The sequence below is a fragment of the Podarcis filfolensis genome (assembly GCF_964270895.1).
Source record: "Podarcis filfolensis genome assembly, chromosome: 3".
Taxonomy (NCBI): domain Eukaryota; kingdom Metazoa; phylum Chordata; class Lepidosauria; order Squamata; family Lacertidae; genus Podarcis; species Podarcis filfolensis.
In genome coordinates this window covers 118,135,744-118,162,019 of record NC_139606.1, presented here as the reverse complement: position 1 = coordinate 118,162,019, position 26,276 = coordinate 118,135,744, and the positions used below count along the sequence as shown (strand labels likewise).

The 26,276-nt window shown below is 46.4% G+C and overlaps 1 protein-coding gene across 4 annotated transcripts in view; it reads left to right on the top strand.

Annotated features, from left to right (window-relative positions):
* The window catches only part of EXTL3 (exostosin like glycosyltransferase 3), a 170,785-nt gene that overhangs the window by 107,915 nt on the left and 36,594 nt on the right, over positions 1-26,276 (top strand). For all 4 annotated transcript variants that reach the window (XM_083605057.1, XM_083605055.1, XM_083605058.1 and 1 more), the window contains one exon: positions 7,421-9,977. In XM_083605057.1, the coding sequence (XP_083461183.1) occupies positions 7,830-9,977 (2,148 nt within the window). In that variant the 5' untranslated portion in view covers positions 7,421-7,829. The remainder of the gene's footprint in view (positions 1-7,420; positions 9,978-26,276) is intronic.

Genomic DNA, 26,276 nt, shown 5'->3' with positions numbered 1-26,276 from the left:
GGGATAGCTGTGCAGCCTGCATTCGCTCCATAAGATGCACACACATTTTCCCTTACTTTTTAGGAGGGAAAAAGTGAGTCTTATAGAGCAAAAAATACGGTATTTTTCTGCGCCTCCCTTCGTCAGGAGGATTCCAGGGCGCTGTACGAAGGTATGAGTGAAATTATTCGTACAAAGTATGCAAAGGATATTAAAAGCCAGCAGATAAGCAGAACAAAAAGCAGGAAAAAGGAGGCAGTCTGTAAAGATAAAACTAAAGAGCAGAGCAAAAATGAGCTGCAATTGGATCTCAAGTGCAATGGGGTAGGGTAAGGGAACCCTCCCTCTCTCAGACTCTCCCTAGTGCTTCTCATTGAAGATGATATTAGGACTATGAATCTGGACTTAATTTTCTCGCCTGACCCAAAAATTACTCCCTTTGTGGCCTTAAGGAAGTCTGGGTTGTACCAGCTAAGAAGCAAACAGTCCTCTCCCCGTGGCTGTCGTATCCTAGACACCCTGCAAATCTCGGTGTGTCTTTTGTAACGTGAAACATGCCACAGCATTATGCAATCTGGCATCTCGCGGCTGATAAATTCTCCGGCGGCTCCTTCTAAATCTCTGCTGTGTGGCTTCTGCTCAAGATTAGTGGCGTAAAGCAATTTCATGTCCAAAAGCACTTTCTGCCTGCAGTGATACAAGCGTAAAAAGGGAATGCTCTTTTATCCCAATCCTGGGTATAGAAACAGATAGCAGAAATGCGTGGATATTTAGGCAAGGCTGTTCCAGCAGGGAGAGGGAAATACTGTAGTCCCTGTACAAAACATCCTTTTATTATTATTATTTAAAAAAAATAAATAAATTATGCCACCTTTCTGGTACAAAAGCTTAACTGGGAACAATCGCAATAAAACAATTGGCAAAAGCTAAAACTATTAGACCGATTTAAAACAGTACATTTCAGCAGCAAGGGAATCTTTAAATGCCGTCAGATCGCTGAGAACTGCTAAGAGCAGTTTGACAACCCATTAAAAACTAGGAAAACACAATTTGTTTCACCCGGTGTCTGAAGAGCATCAAATTTCATGCCAGGTGAACTTTGACGGCGAGGAAGTTACATGACTGTGGTGCTGCCACTGAAAAGGCCTGATAATAATAATGTAACCATAGAGTGCAGCCATCTAAAATGGGGCCCTCCTTACCGGCCTGATTTGTATTATTTTATTGCATTAATGTTGTTGCTTAGTCATTTAGTCGTGTCCGACTCTTCGTGGCCCCCTGGACCAGAGCACGCCAGGCACTCCTGTCTTCCACTGCCTCCCGCAGTTTGGTCAAACTCATGCTGGTAGCTTCGAGAACACTGTGCCACCATCTCATCCTCTGTCGTCCCCTTCTCCTTGTGCCCTCCATCTTTCCCAACATCAGGGTCTTTTCCAGGGAGTCTTCTCTTCTCTTCTCTTCTCTTCTCTTCTCTTCTCTTCTCTTCTCTTCTCTTCTCTTCTCTTCTCTTCTCATGAGCTGGCCAAAGTATTGGAGCCTCAGCTTCAGGATCTGTCCTTCCAGTGAGCACTCTGAGCTGATTTCCTTCAGAATGGATAGGTTTGATCTTCTTGCAGTCCATGGGGCTCTCAAGAGTCTCCTCCAGCACCAGAATTCAAAAGCATCAATTCTTCGGCGATCAGCCTTCTTTATGGTCCAGCTCTCACTTCCATACATCACTACCTACCGTAATTTTTGCTCTATAAGACTCACTTTTTCCCTCCTAAAAAGTAAGGGGAAATGTGTCTGCGTCTCATGGAGCAAATGCAGGCTTCGCAGCGATCCCAGAAGCCAGAACAGCAAGAGGGGTCGCCGCTTTCTCTGCACAGCGATCCCTCTTGTGGGACCAAACCACCGTTTGCCATGTGGACAGAAGACACAAAGCAAGCAGGGGTGTTGAGAGACATTTCCCCCCCCCCCCTAAGCATAGAAGAAGCCTGTGGGAGAGGGGGGGGGAAAGCAGACACGGAGGCCGGGAACAGGAGTTGGGCAGGCATTTCCCCTCTACAAGAGTCACCTTCTTCTCCGGTAGAGGGCAGGACATTAAAATTATGACTGGCTTTTAAGCACACTCCAGGCTGTTTCTGTTGGCTCAACCAATTAGTTGCTGCTCATGTCTCACATCCGATGAACCTCGTCTGTTCCATAAGGCAACGTGGTAGCAGTGGGACCCAGGGGCACCATGAGGATAGCTTGTTAATTTGAAGGTTTAACAGAGTTTGACGGACAGCTTCCTTCTCCAGCATACAAATACGGACACATGTACAGCACAAATATGGTTCTGGCTGAGGTGATTCATCTCTCCTGCATGCATACATCCTTTTTTATTTTATTAACATATAAAACACATCCATATACAGTTACGCAATACACATACACAACACACTACTTTATTTTCATAACATAAAACGTACCTACATTACTCTATATAATACCTACCTATACTATACATATCAACATACCTACACACCTACCCCACACGGACACCCACCGAGTGACTTGACTTCCAGCCGTTCTTGTTACTTTTTGTACCATATCTCCTCTTATGCTCCCTGTTAGTTCGGCAGTATGGAAGTATTCCATCATTTTAGATAACCAGTCTGTTTCAGTTGGGACGCTGCTGCTTTTCTAATTTTTAGCAATCAATAACCTTGCTGCCATAGTTGCATACATAAATATTGGTCTGCCCGTTCTTTTTATTTCCTCTGACATGATACCCAGGAGAAAGGATTCTGGGGTTTTTCCCAAATGAAAATCTGAACATCTTTTTCAGTTCGTTATAGATATTTTCCCAGAACCCCGCTATCACTTTGCACTCCCACCACATATGTAGAAAAGTTCCTGCCCCATTGTTGCATCTCCAACAGACATCACTACAGTTTTTGTACATTTTTGCCAATCTGGCCAGGGTCGGGTACCATCTGTATTGCATTTTCATTACATTCTCTCTTAAATTATAGCATGCCGTAAATTCGATATCTCTTTTCCACAGCCGTTCCCATTCTTGCACGCACACATCCTAACTTGCACTGCCAAGAATCCAGAAAGCTATTCATCTTTTTTCTCCCTGGACCCTCTAGCAGTTCTCTCCTTCCAGACGTCTTCTGTAATTTACATGGATGCCCTTTGCTGGGTGATACTGGGAATTAATGGAGCAACGCGCTGGTCGGTGACCTCGCTGGTGTTTATTCCAACATCGCCCTAGGTGTTGAAGGTTCTCCTCCGTTGCATGTTCTTGTACTAGCCAGAGTAGCAAAGATTTTGTGTGTGTGTGTGTGTGTGTGTGTGTGTGTGTGTGTGGTAAATGTCTTGGTGGATGGTGGGCAGTGGGCCTGCTAAAAGCAAAGGTGGCAGTTTACCCTTGTGTACCAGTTGCTGGAAGTTGCAGGTGGGCAGAGAACTGTGGCAGTGATGTCTAGCATCTGATTGGCCGCTGCAAAGACTGGTTGAGCCACTGGCCTGATCCTGCAGGATCTTCTTATGCCCTTACAACAATGCTTCTGGAAAGCACACAGGATCTGATTTTGGTGAACCCCAAAGACAGGGGTGGGAAACCTTTTTCATTCATGGGCAACTTTCTGGGGGCTAGGGCTGGGCAATATCTGGTTTTCAACATTGTGATATATCACCAAGGATTGCGATATACCAATATACAGTGGTACCTCTGGTTGCGAACGGGATCCATCCCAGAGCCCCATTTGCAACATGAGCGGAACGCAATCTGCGTGTGCGCGGGTCACGGTTTGCCACTTCTGCGCATGCGCGTGACGTTATTTTGCGTGTCTGTGCATGCACGAGCAGCAAAACCCGGAAGTAACCCTTTCTGGTACTTCCGGGTCACCGTGGGACGCAACCTGAAAAGATTTAACCTGAAGCAAACGTAACAAGAGGTATGACTGCATCACGGTGTCTGAATAAGGAATTGGCTGGCTTCACGGTTTTTCCCTGCATTGTGATTTTTGCCAGCGCCTGCTCTTGTGATGTGCTACCACACTGCAGGAGTTCGGGGAGAGCTGAGCCGTCAGAGTTAGCAGGGGTTGCAGAAATCGAGAGAAGCATTGGCCGGTTTCACAGTTTTCCCCACATTGTGATTTTTGCATAGCATGCACACACACACACACACACACACACACGCACGCACGCACACACCATGATTTGTGATATATTTCCAGGTCAAAAATTATGAAACCGATATCACAATGTGGACTTCAGACTGGTTTTGGGCGATATATTGATGTATTGCCCAGCCCTGCTGGGGGCTGCGAACCAGTGGTGGGTAGTCGCAGAGGCAAAGGGTGTGACTTGTACTTTTGTACAATAGACTGCATTCCAGAGTACCGTATTTTTTGCTCTGTAAGACTCACTTTTTCCCTCCTAAAACATAAGGGGAAATGTGTGTGCGTCTTATGGAGCGAATGCAGGCTGCGCAGCTATCCCAGAAGCCAGAACAGCAAGAGGGATTGCTGCTTTCACTGTGCGGCGATCCCTCTTGCTGTTCTGGCTTCTGAGATTCAGAATATTTTTTTTCTTGTTTTCCTCCTTAAAAACTAGGTGTGTCTTATGGTCTGGTGCATCTTATAGAGCGAAAAATACAGTACTTCACCCAAAAAGTCGTTTGTTTCTACACAGAGGGGTGGAGGAGAGAGAGAGAGAGAGGCAAGCAAAGGGCTTGATCCTATTGCAAGGACAGGTTCCACTCAGGCTAAAGGACTCATGGAGCGTGGCGGTGGCTTGGGGGCAGTTCTTAGCACCAGATAGAGAAACCTGGGGGGCTGCATTCATCCCCTGGGCTTGAGGTTCCTCACATTTGCTCCAAGGGAAGGGTCTTCCACCATTCTGGGGCGACTACCAAGAATGGCTGTCTCGCGTGCCCTTGCTGTCTAAACTTGGCACACTGCTGGCCTATTCGCACAAAAATGCTCTCCTCTCTCCCTCTCTCTTGAAAGAAAGCTGCTTGTGTCCATCATGGCTTGCGATAAATTCCACCAGCTAATTATGTCATATGTGAAGAATTGCTCTCCATCCCTTAAGTCTGCTGCCTTTCAGAGGATTACCGCAACGTTTCCTTCCCTTTTTCCTCTTCCTTTAAATTTATAGAGTGTGAATATTCTGCCCCCTTCCCGCAATGTGCTTTTCCGTGTCATTTGCATCTAAGGTGGCAGAAACCCATGTAAGCTGCTTGTTTCAAAAGGTGCAGGATCTGAGGCAGACAAAGGCTGAAATGGTTTGCAAAGTTCCAGCTCAGAAAATTGCAGCTGCTCTTCTGCTCTAATCATATGGCGTCCTGACATCTTGCCAAAATTGGATGAAATCTAGGGAGCCCGGCCTAATGTTGTATTTTGAGCCTGGCATCAGAGGGCCTCCGCCCCACTCATATTTGATCCAGGTTTTTATAGTGAGTTCAAACAAATCTGTGTGTAGAGGATAGGACTCGATTCAAATTACAAGGAAGGAGATTCCAAATCAACATTAGGAAGAACTTTCTGATAGTAAAAGCTGTTCAGCAGTGGAACGGGCGACCTCTGAAGGTGGTAAACTCTCCTTCATTGGACGGTGGTGGGGGTTTTTTGTGTGTGCTTTTATTTATTTTCAAGAAACAGCCTCAGTCCAGTATACCTGAAGGAGCGTCTCCACCCCTGTCATTCTGCCCGGACACTGAGGTCCAGCTCCGAGGGCCTTCTGGCGGTTCCCTCACTGTGAGAAGCCAAGTTACAGGGAACCAGGCAGAGGGCCTTCTCGGTAGTGGCGCCCGCCCTGTGGAACGCCCTCCCACCAGATGTCAAAGAGAACAATAACTACCAGACTTTTAGAAGACATCTGAGGGCAGCCCTCTTTAGGGAAGCTTTTAATGTTTAACAGACCACTGTATTTTAATACTTTGTTGGAAGCCGCCCAGAGTGGCTGGGGAAACCCAGCCAGATGGGCGGGGTATAAATAAGAAATTATTATTATTATTATTATTATTAACAATAGCTAGGTACAGAATAATAAGAATATCTTCAGCAGATATAGGTAGGTAGCTGTGTTGGTTTGACACAGTAGAAATATTTATAAAACAATAAAATTGTCCAGTAGCACCTTAGAGACCAACTAAGCTTGTTCTTCGTATGAGCTTTCCTGTGTATGCACACTTGGTATCTGAAGAAGTGTGCATGCACACGAAAGCTCATACCTAGAACAAACTTAGCTGATCTCTAAGGTGCTACTGGTGTCTCTCTCTCTATATATATATATTTCTTCAGCAGATATTTCTCATTTATAAGTCACTAACGGTTTTTGTAAAGGTTGATGAATGTAATACATCAAGGAACAATAGAACAAATAACTATTTACTCCACCCCCCGAAGACCTCCACCCATGAATAAAATTCTTCTTCTTCTTCTTCTTCTTCTTCTTCTTCTTCTTCTTCTTCTTCTTCTTCTTCTCCTTCTTCTTCTTCTTCTTCTTCTTCTTCTTCTTCTTCTTCTTCTTCTTCTCCTTCTTCTTCTTCTTCTTCTTCTTCTTCTTCTTCTTCTTCTTCTTCTTCTTCTTCTTCTCCTCCTCCTCCTCCTCCTCCTCCTCCTCCTCCTCCTCCTCCTCGTAATCCACACATGGCATCCTCCATAATAATTCATTAGAGGTTTTTAAACAGAGGTTGGATGTCCATCTGTCAGGGATGTTTCAGCTGTGATCCCTGCATTACAGGAGTTTGGGTTGAATCACTGGTCTTCAACGGGTGGGGTAGGGATCAGGTCTAGTGGCCTGATCCAAGCTGGGTTGCAACAGGAGCACTACCACCATGCAGATAGATGGCAAAATGTTAATAAATGGATCCCCAAATGCATGTTTGGGTTAAAAGTGAGCCCTGGTTCTGAAATGTTTCAAGCTGCGTAGACCGATGACCCTTCCAACTCTTCGATTCTATGATTCTAATCTGAGGGAGAGAGGGGTTTTGCGTAGTAATGTTTTATATGAAGAACGGTGGGCGTTTGCTGTCCCAGGACTTTCTTGTACCAAGTTTGGAACGTAGCATCTGACCACAACCTAAGCAGCATGTGGCCAGCTTGGCTTTACAGTAAGTCCGCAACTTACACAGGGGATAATGCTTCAGGCCAAAATTGCATAAAGTGAAAATTCATAGGATGCCATGGCCGATGGGATTACCAAAGTCTTTTTTTCCCCCCTGGATGCCCGCCCCCTTTCTATTTTTTCAAAAACAAAGTTTTCACCAAGCACATAAAGCTGAATGTGCAACATAAGTTGTGGTCTTACTGTATAAGCCACAGGTCAGATCTAGGCAGAAGGAAGGATGTTGTTCTCTTTATTAATGCTTTCCTGGTCTCTGTTTTTATAATGCAATGAAGGAGGCACATCTTATATTGCCCGATGTGTCATGGTTGTCTCCTATCTCTCTCTCTTTTAGGAATGGTGAAATCCTGGCAGCACAGAGAATCATGATTGCATGAACTTCCCCCTGCTTGTCTCATTCATTGGATGCTAATACAGAATGTGGAGGGTGACATTGAAGGTTGCCTTGCTCCCGTTGTGTTTCTCTGGCCCGGAGGGGGCAACCGATTGCCGTGGTGACCCTGCCAGCGCTCTCCTAGCAACACCCAGTTAACTGGAGGCCAAGAAGAAGAGTTTCGCCCTTGGTTCTAACTGGATCGGAAGTTGCGTCCGCCATCTCAAGGAGAAGATGAAATTTCCATTCTATTGGCCCTTGGTCCAACGGGCGCAGTAGCCTTTCCTCCTGGAGCCTTGCCGGTAAAAACCGCCTTGGTTATGGCTACTGATCCAACGTGATAAGAGGGGCAGCACCAACTCTTGGACTCATGACCGGGTATACCATGTTGCGGAATGGAGGGGTAGGCAATGGAGGCCAACCCTGGATGCTGCGATGGTCCAGCCGCATTCGACTCACCTGGCTCAGCTTCACCTTGTTCATCATCCTGGTCTTCTTCCCCCTCATCGCCCACTACTACCTAACCACCATAGACGACGCCGACGACGCCGGCAAGCGCATCTTCGGGCCGCGCACGGGCAACGAGCTTTGCGAGGTGAAGCACGTCCAGGACCTCTGCCGCATACGGGAGTCGGTGAGCGAGGAGCTGCTGCAGCTGGAAGCCAAGAGGCAGGAGCTGAACAGCGAGATCGCCAAGCTGAACCTGAAGATTGAAGCCTGCAAGAAAAGCATTGAGAACGCCAAGCAGGACCTCCTGCAGCTGAAGAATGTCATCAGCCAGACGGAGCACTCCTACAAAGAACTCATGGCGCAGAACCAACCCAAGCTCTCCCTGCCCATCCGGCTGTTGCCCGACAAGGACGACTCCAACTTCCCCCTGCCAAAATCGCACAGGAGCTGCCGGCTACACAACTGCTTCGACTACTCCCGCTGCCCGCTGACATCCGGCTTCCCCGTGTATGTCTACAACAGCGACCAGTTCGATTTCGGGAGCTCGTTAGACCCCTTAATTAAGCAAGCCTTTGAGTCCACTGTCAGAACGAACGTGTACGTTACTGAAAACGCAAACATTGCCTGTTTGTACATAATCCTCGTGGGGGAAATGCAGGAGCCCGTTATGCCAAAACCTACTGAACTCGAGCAACAGTTGCACACGCTGCCCTTTTGGAGGACCGACGGGCACAACCACCTGATCATCAACTTGTCCAGGAAGTCGGAAACTCAGAACTTCCTTTATAACGTCAGCACCGGGCGGGCCATGGTCGCCCAGTCCACCTTTTACGATGTACAGTACCGCCCGGGTTTTGATATTGTGGTGTCCCCTCTTGTCCACGCCATGTCCGAACCCAATTTCCTAGAGATCCCGCCCCAGGTGCCGGTCAAGCGAAAATACCTGTTCAGTTTCCAAGGGGAGAAGGTGGAGTCTCTCCGGTCCAGCTTGCAAGAAGTGCGCTCCTTCGAAGAAGAAATCGAAGGCAACGCCCCGGCGGACTATGATGACAGGATCATTACCACCCTGAAGGCTGTTCAAGACAGCAAGCTGGACTTTGTCTTGGTGGAATTCACCTGTAAGAATCAGCCGAAGGCAAGCCTGCCCACTGAGTGGGCTCTTTGTGGAGAAAGGGAAGACAGACTAGAGCTACTGAAACTATCTACTTTTGCACTGATAATCACCCCGGGGGACACCCACCTTGTCATCTCCGCCGGGTGCGCAATGCGTCTTTTTGAGGCCCTGGAGGTTGGGGCGATCCCGGTGATCCTGGGAGAGCAGGTCCAGCTGCCCTACCACGATGTGATCCGGTGGAACGAGGCAGCCTTAATCATACCAAAGCCACGTATCACGGAAGTGCACTTTCTCCTGCGGAGTATTTCCGACAACGACCTCCTGGCCATGAGGAGGCAGGGCCGCTTCCTGTGGGAGACCTACTTTTCCACCTCGGACAGCATCTTCAGCACGGTTCTAGCTATCATAAGGACTCGAATCCAAATCCCGGCCGTCCCCATCCGGGAGGAGGCTGCGGTGGAGATCCCTCACCGGTCCGGAAAGGCTGCTGGCACAGACCCCAACATGGCCGACAACGGGGACTTAGACTTGGGGCCGGTGGAGACGGAGCCGCCGTACTCCTCGCCCAAATACCTGCGCAATTTTACCCTCACCGCCATGGATATTTACAGAAACTGGAACTCGGCCCCTGGCCCTTTCCACCTCTTCCCCCACACACCCTTTGACCCTGTCCTGCCGTCAGAAGCCAAGTTCCTTGGATCTGGGACCGGGTTCCGGCCCATCGGAGGAGGAGCTGGCGGCTCCGGGAAGGAGTTCCAAGCCGCGCTGGGAGGCAACGTCCCCAGGGAGCAGTTCACCGTCGTCATGCTGACCTACGAGCGAGAGGAAGTGCTCATGAACTCCCTGGAGAGGCTCAACGGCCTCCCCTACTTAAACAAAGTGGTGGTGGTCTGGAACTCTCCCAAGCTGCCGTCAGAGGACCTCCTGTGGCCGGACATCGGCGTCCCAATTGTGGTAAGAGCAGTTGGATAGATTGGAGTGGAGAGGCTTCAGAATTCTTTTGTTGCAATGTGGAGCATTGAGGGTTGTGCATTATGTTTTTAGGTGCACCATAAAAGAAAAAGAAATAAATTCTGGTTTAGATTCTTTCAAATGCTTGCAGTGGGCAGTGTGTGTGTGTGTGTGTGTGTGTGTGTGTGTGTGAGAGAGAGAGAGAGAGAGAGAGAGAGAGAGAGAGAGGAGGAACTGGTTGCCTGATTCCACCACTGCCCCCTTTCTGCCAGCGTAGTCTCAGAATCCAACTATGTATGGAAATATTGTAAAAGTACCTACAATCTTATCCCCTGGGCAAGTCTTTGCACGGCTTGAAGCAAAGCAGACTCCAAGTTCCTCGTGTGAATCCTCAATGATGTCAGCATCCGAGGAGTCCCAAACTCCAGGCAGCAAGTTCAGAGTGGAGAAGACATCTGAAAGCAGCCCTGTTTAGGGAAGCTTTTAATGTTTAATAGATTATTGTATTTTAATATTTTGTTGGAAGCCACCCAGAGCGGCTGGGGAAACGCAGCCATATGGGCGGGGTATAAATAATAAATTATTATTATTATTATTATTACAGTGGTACATCTGGATGCGAACGGGATCCGTTCCGGAGCCCTGTTCGCATCCTGTGCTCGGGTCATGATTTGCCGCTTCTGTGCATGCGCATGACGTCATTTTGAGCGTCTGCACATGCACGAGCGGCAAAACCCAGAAGTAGCGCGTTCTGTTACTTCCGGGTCGCAGCGGAGCGTAACCTGAAAACGCTCAACCTGAAGCATATTTAACCCAAGGTGGCGCTGTGGGTTAAACCACAGAGCCTAGGACTTGCCAATCAGAAGGTTGGCAGTTCGAATCCCCGCGACGGGGTGAGCTCCCGTTGCTTGGTCCCAGCTCCTGCCCACCTAGCAGTTCGAAAGCACGTCAAAGTGCAAGTAGATAAATAGGTACCACTCTGGCAGGAAGGTAAGCGGCGTTTCTGTGTGCTGCTCTGGTTTGCCAGAAGCGGCTTAGTCCTGCTGGCCACAAGACTTCCTGACAGTAAGAGCTGTTTGACAGTGGAATTTGCTGCCAAGGAGTGTGGTGGAGTCTCCATCTTTGGAGGTCTTTAAGCAGAGGCTTGACAACTGTATGTCAGGAGTGCTCTGATGGTGTTTCCTGCTTGGCAGGGGGTTGGACTCGATGGCCCTTGTGGTCTCTTCCAACTCTATGATTCTATGACCCGGAAGCTGTACGCCAGCTCCCTCGGCCAGTAAAGCGAGATGAGCGCCGCAACCCCAGAGTCGGCCACGACTGGACCTAATAGTCAGGGGTCCCTTTACCTTTACCTTTTATGACTGTATTATATTTGTAGGCTGTTTGGCCAAAGGGTAGTAAAGGTTCAAGTCCAAGTTGCTCTGCAGCTGAAGGAGCAGCGGTAATAGCAAGGGCTCCTTAGAACTAATCGTGTTTCCAGGAAAGATGGCTTTATTGCCATCCACTAGCAGCTTCTCTCATGGCTAGCTACTAAACTGATACGACCTTGGTTGCCCAAGGGAGATGGGGATGAGCCAGTCTCGTCCCTTGAGTGTCTGGTCATCTGGTGGGCTTCAGGGCAGTGGCTACTGCAGCTTTGTGCTGTAGAAGTTCACCCTCTCCCTTTCGTATCCCCGGTCAGAGGAAGGAGTCTTGACCTGTTTCTTTATTGCCCAAAGGAGAATGTACATCCTTACATAGGTAACATCTCAACATGTTCAGCCCGCAAACAGAGAACTTGAGGGAAATGGATGTTTTGCCTTTAAAGCCTGAACACCGTGTGGAAAATGATTTTAGTTTAATAGTTTCTGTTGAAGGAATGCTGCTGTTGAGGGCCTAGAATAAGTCCTCTCAAGCCACAAGTGCCAGGGTGCTGGCGGTGCTTTTTATAGGGTGGAATAAAAGTGAGCTATTGCGGCCTGTGTTTCTTCCATCCCCTGAAGGAAGGGCGCTTCTCTGTACTCCTCAGATACTAGTTTGCTACACCATACAACTTCCTTACGGCCCCTAAAACAGAGTTACGGCTCCCTTGGAGTCAGGACTTTGCAGTAATTGTGAAGCCTACCAGAATTGTGAAGGGGTGAAGTCATCCGCTGCGGGTGCCATTAATGTACTTTTTCAAAGAGACCCGTCAACAAACAAGAGGAGCAAAATGGTCCTAAATGGACTGAGGCTGTGGCACAAAAGGACAAAGCGAAATGATTTAAATTACATATCTTAAGTGTGTCTCATCTGCTTCCCTTGAGCTGCTTCTTGGTCTGGGCAGTTTACATGCAAGATAAAGAGAGAGAGGCAGAAAGAGCATGTTCAAATGCAGAACATTTCATAGCTCGCTAAAAGCTTTTTAAAAAAAAGAAAAATAAACAAATTTAAACTTTGAACAATTGTGTGCTGTCACACTGGGAGAGGGTGGAACACAAACGGCTACTTGTTTCCTACACTAGCGAGACTTCTTTCAAAAATATCTTGTCTGGAGCACTTTTCTGTTTTTTTAAATATATACCGTGGGTTGTTTTTCTGCCGTTCTGGCCAGTCAGCCGTTTCTCCTTTTGAATGTGCCATTTTTTGATACGTTTGACAACTGAGCCTCACAACTTGATCTGGGGTTTGTGCAGATATTTGGGTTAGCTGTGGATGTGAGGCAAGTGTGCACCTGTGAAAATGTTTGTGGCTTGCTCACGGGTGATGCACATCCAAGAGCTAATGGAAAAAGTGAGCATTTGGATGCAGATGTGAGTTGTGTTTTCACTGAAGATGACACAGTGCAGGCCAGAGGGCATTCAGTGGGTATTTTGACAACTGCCCCATTTCCCCTGACACCAGTTTGGGCCGGGGTAGTGGGTGTGATTTTTTGGGGCTTGTACCCTGGCCTATCCTCAGCCAACCTAAAGTCTCTTGTGAATATGGACGCAGTGGTCTAAACCACTGAGCCTCTTGGGCTTGCTGATCAGAAGGTTGGTGGTTCGAATCCCCGTGGCGGAGTGAGCTCCTGTTGCTCTGTCCCTGCTCCTGCCAACCTAGCAATTCAAAAGCACATCAGTGTGAGTAGATAAATAGGTACCGCTCTGGCGGGAAGGTAAACAGTGTTTCCATGCGCTCTGGTTTCTGTCACGGTGTTCCGTTGCGCCAGAAGCAGTTTAGTCTTGCTGGCCACATGACCCGGATAACTGTCTGTTGACAAACGCCGGCTCCCTCGGCCTGAAAGTGAGATGAGCACCGCAACCCCATAGTCGCCTTTGACTGGACTTGACCATCCAGCGGTCATTTACCTTACCTTTGTCTTTATGGAGGGACGCAGGTGGCGCTGTGGGTTAAACCACAGAGCCTAGGACTTGGCAATCAGAAGGTCAGCGGTTCGAATCCCCACGACGGGGTGAGCTCCCGTTGCTCGGTCCCTGCTCCTTCCAACCTAGCAGTTCGAAAGCACGTCAGAGTGCAAGTAGAGCAATAGCTACCACTCCAGCGGAAAGGTAAATGCCGTTTCCGTGCGCTGCTCTGGTTTGCCAGAAGCGGCTTAGTCCTGCTGGCCACATGACCCGGAAGCTGTACGCCAGCTCCCTCGGCCAATAAAGAGAGATGAGCGCCGCAACCCCAGAGTCGGTCACGACTGGACCTAATGGTCAGGGGTCCCTTTACCTTTACCTTTATGAAGAGTTATAACACTAAAAGAAAAAATAAAACCCAGAAAACAAAGGAAGGTGGTATTTTGTAGCAGAAGAGGAACATGGTGTTTCCGTGAGACTGGGGCATGGAGACGCCGGTTCCCGTTTTGACTTTCGGGATCTGAGCACCGCATGAAATGAACTTATTCTTAATATTTCATCTTATTGTTTCTGACTAGTAAATCACACTGCTCACAGGCAGGAGTGAATGAAAAGATTATCTTTCTTCCAGGAGCAGCAAAATGAGTTACAATTGCTCATGTCACTGTGAAATGAACATTCACATTAGTCCTGCTGCGTCTTTTGCTCTTCTTTTAAACCAAACCCTTGAAATAATGCCTACCTGAAATAAAATTAACTCCTTCGTCGCTTTTGCAGAATTGGCAGCCAGAAGGGGGCTTCTTGGGCACGATGTACACAAGGATGAACAGGTCTCTTAACAACCCGGCAGATCTTCCCCAAATTAGTCCACCTCTGCCTACAACCCTGAATTTGCTCTGATTAGAGGAATGTTAATGGAAACTTGTTATTTATTTGCAAGTTTCAGCTTGCCCCATTTTAATTGGCGATAGCTCATTAAAGGCAGAGTACATAAAACCTGTGGGATAAAATCTCTAGTGAAAATAGATGGAGCCCAGCTGCATTTTTTAAAAAATGAGAAATAAGATAAAACTGCTGTCGGCTTCTGTGGTCCATGTTTGATTGACTTCTGTCTGATGTGTATCAGTTCATCCTCCAAGGCTGCAAGAAGTAGGAATAGGAGGTTGTAGCTTGCGATGTACACGATTGGGAGCTGAAAGCCCTCACAGGATTTCTAGGGTGTAAGGCATACGTTTCTGCAAGGAAGCCATAATTAGCTGCTTAAAGAATCTGCAAGCCCCTCTTAGGCTCCCTGTGCCAAACAGCAGTGCCCAGTCAGTCTTGCACTGGGATTTTTGTTGAGACGGAGACAGGGGTCTCAGGCATTTAGGGAATCTGCAGAATCTTTTGACACATTTCCCTGTGAGGCCAAATCTGCTTGGACGCCCAGCCTTTTGACAGCCCGGCACTCCTATAAAAATGTTTTGCTTTTGATCCATGCGATGGTCACCTCCAGGCTTGACTACTGTAATTCGCTCTACGCGGGGCTGCCCTTGAAGCTGTCCCAGAAACTCCAGCGGGTGCAGAATGCTGCAGCGAGGCTCCTCATGGGGTCTCTGCCATGGGAGAATATTCACCCAGTGCTTTTCCAGCTGCATTGGCTCCCGGTGGAGTACAGGGTCAGATTTAAGGTGCTGGTTTTGACTTTTAAAGCCCTTCATGGCCTAGGACCCTCGTACCTACGGGACCGCCTCTCCTGGTATGCCCCACGGAGGACCTTAAGGTCCATATATAGCAGCACCCTAGAGGTCCCGGGCCCTAAGGAAGTTAGATTAGCCTCAACCAGAGCCCAGGGCCTTCTCAACACTGGCCCCGGCCTGGTGGAATTCTCTGTCTCTTGAGACCAGGGCCCTGCGGGATCTGATCTCTTTCCACTGGGCCTGTAAGACAGAGTTGTTCCACATGGCCTTTGGCTCAGAATCAGTTTGATTCCCTCCCCCTCTTTCTTTTTCCTTTCTCCTCCTATGAAGAGATTGCTCCCTAATTGTTTTAATGTTGTGTCTTAATCTTTTAAATTGTATTTTAATCAACTTGTTTTTATTATTGGTTGTTAGCCGCCCTGAGCCCAGTCTTGGCTGGGGAGGGCGGGGTATAAATAAAAATTTATTGTTATTATTATTATTATTATTATTATTATTATTATTATTATTATTTTGGTGACACAAGGTTATGTACTTTGTACTATGAATCTGTGGGACTGCAGGGAAGCTGCAATTGCCCACCAGGAGAAAGTTAGCTTTCGCTGAAGTTTTAAAAGGCAACTTTCTTATTCTTAAGAAATGCGTTTGGCACTATGTGAGTAATGACTGGTGAGACCTTTGAAGTCAGGGTCTTGCTGACTTACTTTGGGGGTATGCAAGAGTCTTATAAAGAACAGTGGTACCTTGGTTCTCAAACTTAATCCGTTCCAAAACCAAAGCGTTCCAAAACCAAGGCGCGCTTTCCCATAGAAAGTAATGCAAAATGGATCAATCCGTTCCAGACTTTTAAAAACAACCCCTAAAACAGCAATTTAACATGAATTTTACTATCTAATGAGATATCTAATTTTACTATCTAATGAGACCATTAATAGATTTACTATCTAATGGGAAGCGGGTGGCGCTGTGGGTTAAACCACAGAGCCTAGGACTTGCCGATCAGAAGGTCGGCAGTTCGAATCCCCGCGACGGGTGAGCTCCCGTTGCTCGGTCCCTGCTCCTGCCAACCTAGCAGTTCGAAAGCACATCAAAGTGCAAGTAGATAAATAGGTACCGCTTTGGAGGGAAGGTAAACGGCGTTTCCGTTCGCTGCTCTGGTTTGCCAGAAGCGGCTTAGTCCTGCTGGCCACATGACCCGGAAGCTGTACGCCGGCTCCCTCGGCCAGTAAAGCGAGATGAGCGCTGCAACCCCAGAGTCAGCCACGACTGGACCTAATAGGCAGGGGTCCCTTTACCTTTACCTTTAATGAGACCATTGCTCCGTAAAATGAAAGCAATAAACAATGTACTGCAGTCACACAATCGATCAATAAGTAGCTGAACTGGGTTCCATAGTTCCACAGTGGTATCTGAAGAAGTGTACATGCACACGAAAGCTTATACCAAGAACAAACTTAGTTGGGCTCTAAGGTGCTACTGGACATTATACACACGCACACACACAGTGGTATCTCGGGTTAAGTACTTAATTCGTTCTGGAGGTCCGTACTTAACCTGAAACTGTTCTTAACCTGAAGCACCACTTTAGCTAATGGGGCCTCCTGCTCCTGCCACGCTGCTGGAGCACGATTTCTGTTCTTATCCTGAAGCAAAGTTCTTAACCTGAAGCACTGTTTCTGGGTTATTGGAGTCTGTACCCTGAAGCATCTGTAACCTGAACCGTATGTAACCCATGGTACGTGTGTGTGTGTGTGTGTGTATATGTTTGGGTTCCACATTAAGACCTCAGCGTAACACTCCAATTGGATGTGTGGCACTCAAAACGGAAGCATAACATTCAAAACGGAGCACATTTGGCTTCTGAAAAAAGTTTGCAAACCGGAACACTTTTAGGTTTGCACTGTTTGGGTTCCAAGTTGTTTGAGTACCAAGGCATTTGAGAACCAAGGTACCACTGTAGGTCGGCATTGTTATGCCAATGTTGCAAGTAGATGAACTGAGGCTGAGACGATAGTGGCACTCGAAGACAGCTGTGGGGTTCATCGCAGAGCTGAAATTGAAACAAGGGGCTCCTTGATTTACAGCTGAATTCACTCCTAGCCACACCAGCAAGTAGTTCAAAATAAGAGAACACATGCAAATCCATTTAACTTGGATCATTTTATGCGGGCCACCAAACTGGGGCAGAGTTTTTACTTTTCTTGTACATGAGCAAGCCTGCTTGTTCTTCCCATTCATTAATCCTGAGCAAATTGGGCTGGAAAATTCCAAGTGTCTGCCCATATGCTTTTAGAACCTGATATTGGAGTCTGGAAATGAAACATATTCCCTTTCTATAACATGGGCATGCAAATGTGCGTGTGTTTGTGTTTTTTCTTTGATTTCTTCTTATTAATTTATTGCATGCTACTTAGTACAAGGTGCTGGGGGTTGGGGAAGTTTTCCCCCACCTTCTAATTAAGGATGGAGGGGGCGGGGGAGAACCGCCGCCATTTAAAAATTGCTTTTTTCTATTAACACCAAAACAATTTCAAGCCTCATAAGACCACCAGGTGCAGAGCGGTGATAATGCGACTGTGACAAAGTGATTGCTGATCAAAGCACCGAAAGCAGACGGCTAATGAACTCCAACAAATTATAGCATAATGAGGAGAATACCTTGTGCATCGTGAAGTAGTCAGAGTCTCCAAAGCTATAGAGAACCCAATATGCAGAAACTACGAACTGGAGCACAAACTCTCCCTTTTTTGCTCCTCCTGGGGCAATACTAATAATAATAATTTATTTATACCCCACCCATCTGGCTGAGCTTCCCCAGCCACTCTGGGCAGCTTCCAACCAAATATTAAAATACAGTAATACATCATACATTAAAAGCTTCCCTAAACAGGGCTGCCTTCAGATGTCTTCTAAAAGTTTGGTAGTTGTTGTTCTCTTTGACATCTGGTGGGAGGGCGTTCCACAGGGCGGGCGCCACCACCAAGAAGGCCCTCTGCCTGCTTCCCTGTGACTTCGCTTTTTGCAATGAGGGAACCGCCAGAAGGCCCTCAGCGCTGGACCTCAGTGTCTGGGCAGAACGATGGGATGGAGACGCTCCTTCAGATATACTGGACCGAGGCCATTTAGGGCTTTAAAGGACAGCACCAACACTTTGAATTGTGCTAGGAAATGCAAGAAAGGGGTTAGTCCAAGCTCCGGTTTGCTGGTATAACTGAGTTACCGTGTCGTGAAATGATGCATGTCTAAAAAGTGTGTCGGCAACGTGAACATTTTGGAGAACTCTGATCTAGTCCAACCACCTGCAATACAGGAGTATGCCAATTTACGTTTTTCACTGGGTTTGTAAATCCCGTTGATAGTTGTCGGCTGAGTAATCTGGTGCCAAGAGATCACTTGATGAACTTCCACGTTCAAACAAACTTTGTGGGTAGTGCCAGATTTACGTATAAGCTACCGTATTTTTTGCTCTATAAGACTCACTTTTTCCCTTCTAAAAAGTAAGGGGAAATGATTGTGCGTCTTATGGAGCGAATGCAGGCTGCGCAGCTATCCCAGAAGCCAGAACAGCAAGAGGGATTGCTGCTTTCACTGCGCAGCGATCCCTCTTGCTGTTCTGGCTTCTGAGATTCAGAATATTTTTTTTCTTGTTTTCCTCCTCCAAAAACTAGGTGCGTCTTGTGGTCTGGTGCGTCTTATAGAGCGAAAAATACGGTAAACAAGCTATAGCTTAGGGCCCCACTCTCTTGGGGGCCCCAAAAAAATGTAAAGGGGGGAAAAAACCTGGATGTACATTTCCAAAATATAAGATAAAAAACAAGTAGAATAAAACCTACATACAGCAACAGTGTTTTGTGTTGTGCAGGCTCCTATGATGTAAGTCATGCGCCCCGCCTGCTAGCCTGCTCCCTAAAATGTCACTGGTTTGCTCATTTCTATATATAGGGTAAGGGATGCGGGTAGTGCTGTGGGTTAAACCACAGAGCCTAGGACTTGCCGATCAGAAGGTCGGCGGTTCGAATCCCCGCGACGGGGTGAGCTCCCGTTGCTCGGTCCCTGCTCCTACCTAATGATCAGGGGTCCCTTTACCTTTACCTTTATATATAGGGTGCCTACATTCTGCATGGACTGGTTGCAGGGCAACATGCACAAATGGCTTTAGATACCTGTTAGGTCCATAAATTACCATGTAGCATATTTCAACACAAAAAGCAGTGACAATTTGTTGTTGACAGCTGGGCATATAAAGGGCCCCATTGCCTTCAGTAGCTTAGGGCCTCATCAAACCTAAATCTGACCCTGTTTGTGTGGTAGGAATGGAAGGGTTTACACCAGGCATCCCCAACCTGCGGCCCTCGAGGTGTTTTGGCCTACAACTCCCATGATCCCTAGCTATCAGGACCAGTGGTCAGGGATGATGGGAATTGTAGTCCAAAACATCTGGAGGGCCAAAGGTTGGGGATGCCTGATTTACACCTTCAGCCCATCTGGCCTTGTATAATCCAGCGCTGTCTTCCAAACCTCCAGAAGGGCATGATCTTCCAGTGTGGCAATGCTCTCGTTTTCTCCAGCCCGATCTTCGTTATAAAAACTTGGAAGGAAGTAGCAGGTTGGATTTGGGGAGAGAGAGAGAGAGAGAGAGAATTTTCTGAAGAAATAATTTTGCTGTTTTTTGTTTTTTTTTAAAGGAAAGGGAGCCAGCTTTGCCCATGCTCAGAATTCTCCTCCATGGAACATAAAATGCTTGTTTTTGGAAATGGCAATTATGACGCATCCTCAAAGCAGAGGGATGCCAAACAGCTGCAACGGTTTTAACGATAGCAATTGCTTTTTTTTTTTAATATAAAAAAATCTCCCCCCCTTTTTTTACATGCTCAGGAAATGTACTTGGCTATCTCTTCAGCCAGGAGAGGAGCCTGTAATTGGTGTGATAGGAGAAGTGGCTTGCAGTGCGCTGCCTTTCCAACTACCTTCCAGGGATCCTCGAGGCAGTCATGCAATATCTAGGCCGGGGGGGGGGGGGACTTTTCCCCTCTTGCCTGTAACCAGTCACTGACAGGCAGTGCCCAAGCTGGAAATAGGTAGAGGCCAAGACAAACGTGTCCTAGGTCAATTAAACTGGGATTTTAAAAAAAATGCCCTGCTGCTCCAGTTTTTTTTATATGCCTGTTGTCTTTCTCCATGGAGTTTTTAGGCAGGGATACTGGAGTGGCTTGCTGGTTCCTCCTCCAGGTGGATCACGTTTGGTCAAAACTCTCCACTATGACCTGTCCATCTTGGGTGCCCTGCTCGGCATAGCTCATAGCTTCTCTGAGTTATTCAAACCCCTTCGCCACGGCAAGGCAGTGATCCATGAAGGTCCGTATAGTTAAAGCTATGGTTTTCCCAGTAGTGATGTATGGAAGTGAGAGCTGGACCATAAAGAAGGCTGATCGCCAAAGAATGGATGCGTTTGAATTCTGGTGCTGGCGGAGACTCTTGAGAGTCCCATGGACTGCAAGAAGATCAAACCTCTCCATTCTGAAGGAAATCAGCCCTGAGTTCTCACTGGAAGGACAGAACATGAAGCTGAGGCTCCAAGACTTTGGCCACCTCATGAGAAGAGAAGACTCCCTGGAAAAGACCCTGAGGTTGGGAAAGACGGAGGGCACAGTGTTCTCAAAGCTAGATGGTGGGACAGTGTTCTCAAAGCTACGAACATGAGTTTGACCAAACTGCGGGAGGCAGTGGAAGACAGGTGTGCCTGTTGTACTCTGGTCCATGGGGTCACAAAGAGTTGGACACGACTAAACAACTAAACAACAACAAGCTCCAGTTTCCACTGGGCATCATGGATTAATTAGAATTGGGGGGAGGGGGGAATATTTAAACAAACTTTTGTAAAAACAACAACAACAACAACTACAACAACACAGAAGTATTTCTATTGGGCATAATAGATTCAGACATTGCAAATGAAAATAAGAGAATATTCCTTTACACAACATCTGCAACAAGAATACTAATTGCAAAAAGCTGGAAAAGCGAAACAGTACCAACGAAAAAAAGAGTGGCAAGAGAGATTATTTGATTACCTTGAGCTGGCAAAAATGACGGATGCAATTAGGGGACAGTCTAAACAAAAGTTTCAAAAAAGAGAGGGGGAAAGAGATTATTTTTTAAAAAAACCAGTGCCCTCAAATTAAAACCTGGACTTGCTTCAAATAATTTTTGCAAAACAAAATACAGTTTACAAATACAACATATGGAGAAGAGTAGAAAAGATGAAATGAGAAAGAAACAGTTCAGCAAGTTTAAAATCAGACCCATGTTGAGGAGGAAGGAAGTCTAATAGAATAGAATAAGAACTAACAATGGCTAACATAAGTTCGTGTGCAGATACTTGCAGATTTATGAATATATGTTTTTCATTTATCTTGTGTTTTCTATTGTAGTTTGTTTTCTAAGTGTCGTGTGTGTATGTGCTGTAGTAATAAGTTAATAAAAAGCATTTACCAAAAATAAAAAAGAGAATTCTCAGACTTACGCTGATCTGTTCAGAAGTAAGCCCCGCCGAATTTGATGGGGTTACTCTCATTTATATAGAGGGTTGCTTTTGTACAGCAAACCGAAACAGCCACTGTCCTGGAAAGCAAGTAAAACTTGGTAGTGAAATTTAGATAACAAAATCATTTGTATTGTAAAACAGCTAATAAAAAGAAGTAAAATAAAAAAACCTGAAACATCACAAAAGGAGGGATGGGAAGTCAAGAAGAATTTTTTTGTTGGGACAGAAAAACAATTGTATATGACGATAAATGTTTTGGGATATTTCTGTAGATTTAATAAAAATATTTCTGAAAGCAAGCAAGCAAGCAAAAGTTAATACAGAGAGCATGAGGGACACTACGGTCTCTTAGGCACAAGGTGTCGGGAATGATGATGAAGATGGAGATTTAATTTCAATTTGTTGCCTGTTCTGCACCCTAAGGCCCAAGGGCAGGTTACAACGATTTAAAATACAGCATTAAAAGAGCAGTTTTAAAATCTGACCGTCACAAAAAATAGGGTGGGTCCTAAAAATAGACTTCTCGAGTGTCAAAAGTCGAGGGTGAAGATTTGAAACATTGAGGGAATGTCTCTGTAAATAGATCCATCTTTAAAAGCTAGTGGGATGTTGCTATAGAGGGAGCCAGTAAGAGTGTGGCTTAAAGGTAAAGGGACCCCTGACCATTAGGTCGAGTCATGGACGACTCTGGGGTTGTGGTGCTCATCTCACTTTATAGGCCGAGGAAGCTGGCATACAGCTTCCAGGTCATGTGGCCAGCATGACTAAGCCACTTCTGACGAACCAGAGCAGCGCACAGAAACACTGTTTACCTTCCCTCTGGAGTGGTACCTATTTATCTACTTGCACTTTGACATGCTTTCGAACTGCTAGGTTGGCAGGAGCAGGGACCAAGCAACAGGAGCTCACCCCGTTGCGGGGATTCAAACCACCGACCTTCTGATCAGCAAGTCCTAGGCTCTGAGATTTAACCCACAGTGCCACCCACGTCCCTTAGGAAAAGCCAACTCATGAGTCCACGGTTGAGGCAAGATTTGAATGAGGGTCTTCTTCTCAGTTCCCACCAGCTCATTCCAATATATGGCCCCCATCACTTTCTGTTTGAATGTAAAACTTTGATCCCCCCCATGGGGAAAATGTGAATGCATGTTGTTCATGTGACGCAGTGCAAAGGGCTGTGACCCCTGCCTTGCTGGGGTTGGAGTAGAACAGAGATGTCCAACCGGTCGACTGCTATCGACAGGTAGATCCACTGGTGTTCCTGGTCGATTGCGGGATCATTATCGATCACGGGAGTAAAAAAGCAACGGTGTGAATATCTCTGCCCCCCCAATCACTCTGTCCCTCTGTCGTGTAAAGTGGTTGCTTTTTGGCGTTTTGGAGTTTGAGGTGAGCGGTGTGTGTCATTCGCCCTGAAGAATAGCTATGCAATCTTCCCCCTTAAAAAGCTCAACAACAATGATCTCCCCCAAAACTCTGGTCAATCCTCAATGACAATGGGTAGATCACTGTCAGTTTTTTTGTACTGGGAGTAGATCACATTCTGTTGGGAGTTGGATGGGCCTGGAGCTAAGGATCTTTTGGGTCTCTTCCAACCTTGTGTGATCCATTCACAGGTCACCACCAGCCCAGTCAAAAGACCTTCTCTGCCAAGAAGCTGTGCATGTTAAACTAGGATAATTTGGAGAATGGAAATGAAGTAATTACCAGGGTTTGGAAAAGGGAGGCAAATATGTTGCAAATTGCCTTTCCTTTATGAAACACCCTCGTGTTCATCCGGCCAATTAGTCATTTTTCTCTCATTTAGCCCAAGTAACAAATGTGGTACTTCCAAAGTCTTGCAGTAACATCAAAAATTGCTCCTTTTCCTACCAGCTCCCAAACAGATGATGATGATGATGACTATTATTATTATTTGTTTGTTATTATTATTTATTATTTGTTTATTATTATTTGTTGTTGTTGTTATTATTTGTTGTTGTTGTATTTATATCCTGCCCCTCTGGCTGGGCAGCTTACAGTATATCTTTAATTTTTTACTTTCATTTATGCAATTTTAACAGCTTTTATACATGCATCGTACGGTATCCATCACTTGTCTCTTTTCCCAAGACATCCCAATCCATCTTCTCTATGGCATTCTAGAGAAATCTTGATCTGTTGCATATCCTGATATTTCACCCATTATCATTTCAAGTCTTCCTCTTTTGATGTTATCTGCTGCTCATATGTTAACTCCTACTTGTAGGTTAAATTGTATATTATGCCCTCTCTAAGATAATCACCAAAGCACCTCCACTCTTTTCTTATCTTTAACTCATCCTTATTTCTTAGTTTCGCTGTCGTGGTTACTAATTCTATGTATTCTATCAATTTGTTCTGCCAGATTTCCTTCCTTCCTTCTACATTTGTCACATATACTATTCTAGCTGCAGCAGTTAAATACAGAAAGATACTGAGTGCCTTTTTTGGAATGTCATCACCTATTATCCCTAGTAGGAAGGCATCTGGTATTTTGGGAAATGTGAGTTTTAAAATCTTATTTTTTAATTCTGTGTGGCTTGCGGCCTATCTAAAAACAAAATAAGAACTTCAAGCGTTAAAAAACCTCCCGATACAGGCAGGTTTACAAAGAAAAGGAATCAAACATTTTACTCTTTTTTTGCATTTTATTGCATCTTTACTCCCATAAATAATGCAGAGAGTAGTACACAGGGACATAGCTGTCAACCATCCCTTATTTGGCGGGAAACTCCCTTATCCCAGCGCCGTGTCCCACTGCTGTCCCTTATTGATGATGTCCCTGAAATTTCCCGGGTTTCAAAGGAAACAGCTCCTCTCCCTCCCTCCCTCCCTGCCGGCCAGGGAGGAGGGAGGTTCCAACTGTGTTGCTTGGCTGCGTTGCTCACCCAATAAGGAGTCTAAGAACGACTGGGGGGGTGGAGCTTGCATGCCTTGTGCCAATCAAATCAGCTGTGTTGCCTGGGGACTCGCCTTTGCTCAGCGCTTCCCAGCGGAGAGGTGACGGTGGTTTTCCTTGCTGCATCCCCTTTGCCGGGTTGCTGCGCTGTGGGAACCACCGCTTGAGGCTTCGTTTGGCTGCTGGGCTGGCTGGGCTTTCTGCCTTTGGCTCGGGAGCTGGTTGACTAAAATCCCTTATTTTGGCTGCAGGTCCCTTATTTTCGAGGCTGCTGGTCCCTTATTTTCAAATCTGTAAGTTGACAGCTATGCATAGGGACGAGTCAATGTTAGAAACTGGGATAGAAAAGCTAGGAGCCAAGTGGCACCTGGGTTGTGGGTGCCAAAAGAGAATGTCTAATCGCCACTCGGGGGTGGGGTGGATTGGCAACACTTTTTATTTATTACTGTGATAAGCATGAATTAATATGCAATTCAAACATAGTTAATATCACAATTTTAATACATCTTTAATTTGGCGTTTACAGTGAAAATATTGGTGCCATACTTCAGTTTTCAAAACACTCTACTCTTTATTGTTAGACTCCTTGAACATATTGTCCATCCTTAACATATACTCCAGAAACTCCAGCGGGTGCAGAATACCACGGCGAGGCTCCTTACAGGGTCCTTGCGGCGGGATCACATTCATCCAGTGCTTTACCAACTGCACTGGCTCCCGATGGAGTACAGGGTCAGGTTTAAGGTGATGGTTTTGACCTTTAAAGCCCCATGCAGCCTAGGACCCTTGTACCTACGGGACCGCCTCTGCCGGTATGTCCCACGGAGGACCTTAAGGTCCACAAATGACAACACTTTGGAGGTACCAGGTCACAAGGTGGTTAGATTGGTCTCAGCTAGGGCCGGGGCCTTTTCAGCTCTGGCCCCGACGTGGTGGAACGCTCTGTCACAAGAGACTAGGGCCCTGCGGGACTTGACATCTTTCCGCAGGGCCTGCAAGACAGAGCTGTTCCGCCTGGCCTTTGGTTTGGACTCAGTCTCAGTTTCCCTCCCCTTACGGTTTTGATTTATGGGCTACTATTAAAATGAGGCTGCAATTAAAATTGTATTTTAACCCGCATTTTAATAAACTGGTTTTGTTTTTGTTTGTTTGTTTCCCCCTATTGTTTCCCCCAGAGCGTTCCACCAAGTCGGGGCCAGGACTGAAAATGTCCTGGCCCTAGTTGAAACCAAGCTAACCGCCTTGCGGCTTGGGACCTCCAAAGCGCTGTCAGCACCCCCTTCGGAAAAATAAAAGTTCCACCTTTTAACCCCTTGGTTTCCACCCAGAGCCAACATGAAGCGTCCCTCGTGTAGCTTCCCTTTATATATATTAACAACAGCAGCAGCAACAACAATTTTTTTTATTTATACCCTGCCCGTCTAGGCTGATGAAACTTGGATTGCATCCTCATGGGGGACAGAGGCCTGTGTCGTTTTTGCTTAATTTGCTTAGTAAAGCATCGCAAACGTTTATGGTGCTACGTAAAATCACAACGAAGACTTATTTGTAGCTCTCCAGATTTGCCAGCTCTGGCAGATTATGCAGAAAGCGTGCCAGGTTTCTCCAGGCAAGTTATTCCTCTGAATGTAATAGGGATTATTCATGTGGCTAGAGTTATGCACACATTTGCTAAATCCGGGTGTTCTGGCCTATTAATGCTGAGGAGCTGATTCCCTCCCTCCGGTCCCAAGCATCCTTTTATTAACAATGTGGTTGTAATGGGTGAGCAATCTGAACACAGATATTCTCTACTCCCTCAGAGCTGGGGACTGATCCAAATATTTAGAAATGTGTATGCATTGTGCAAGCTCTCCT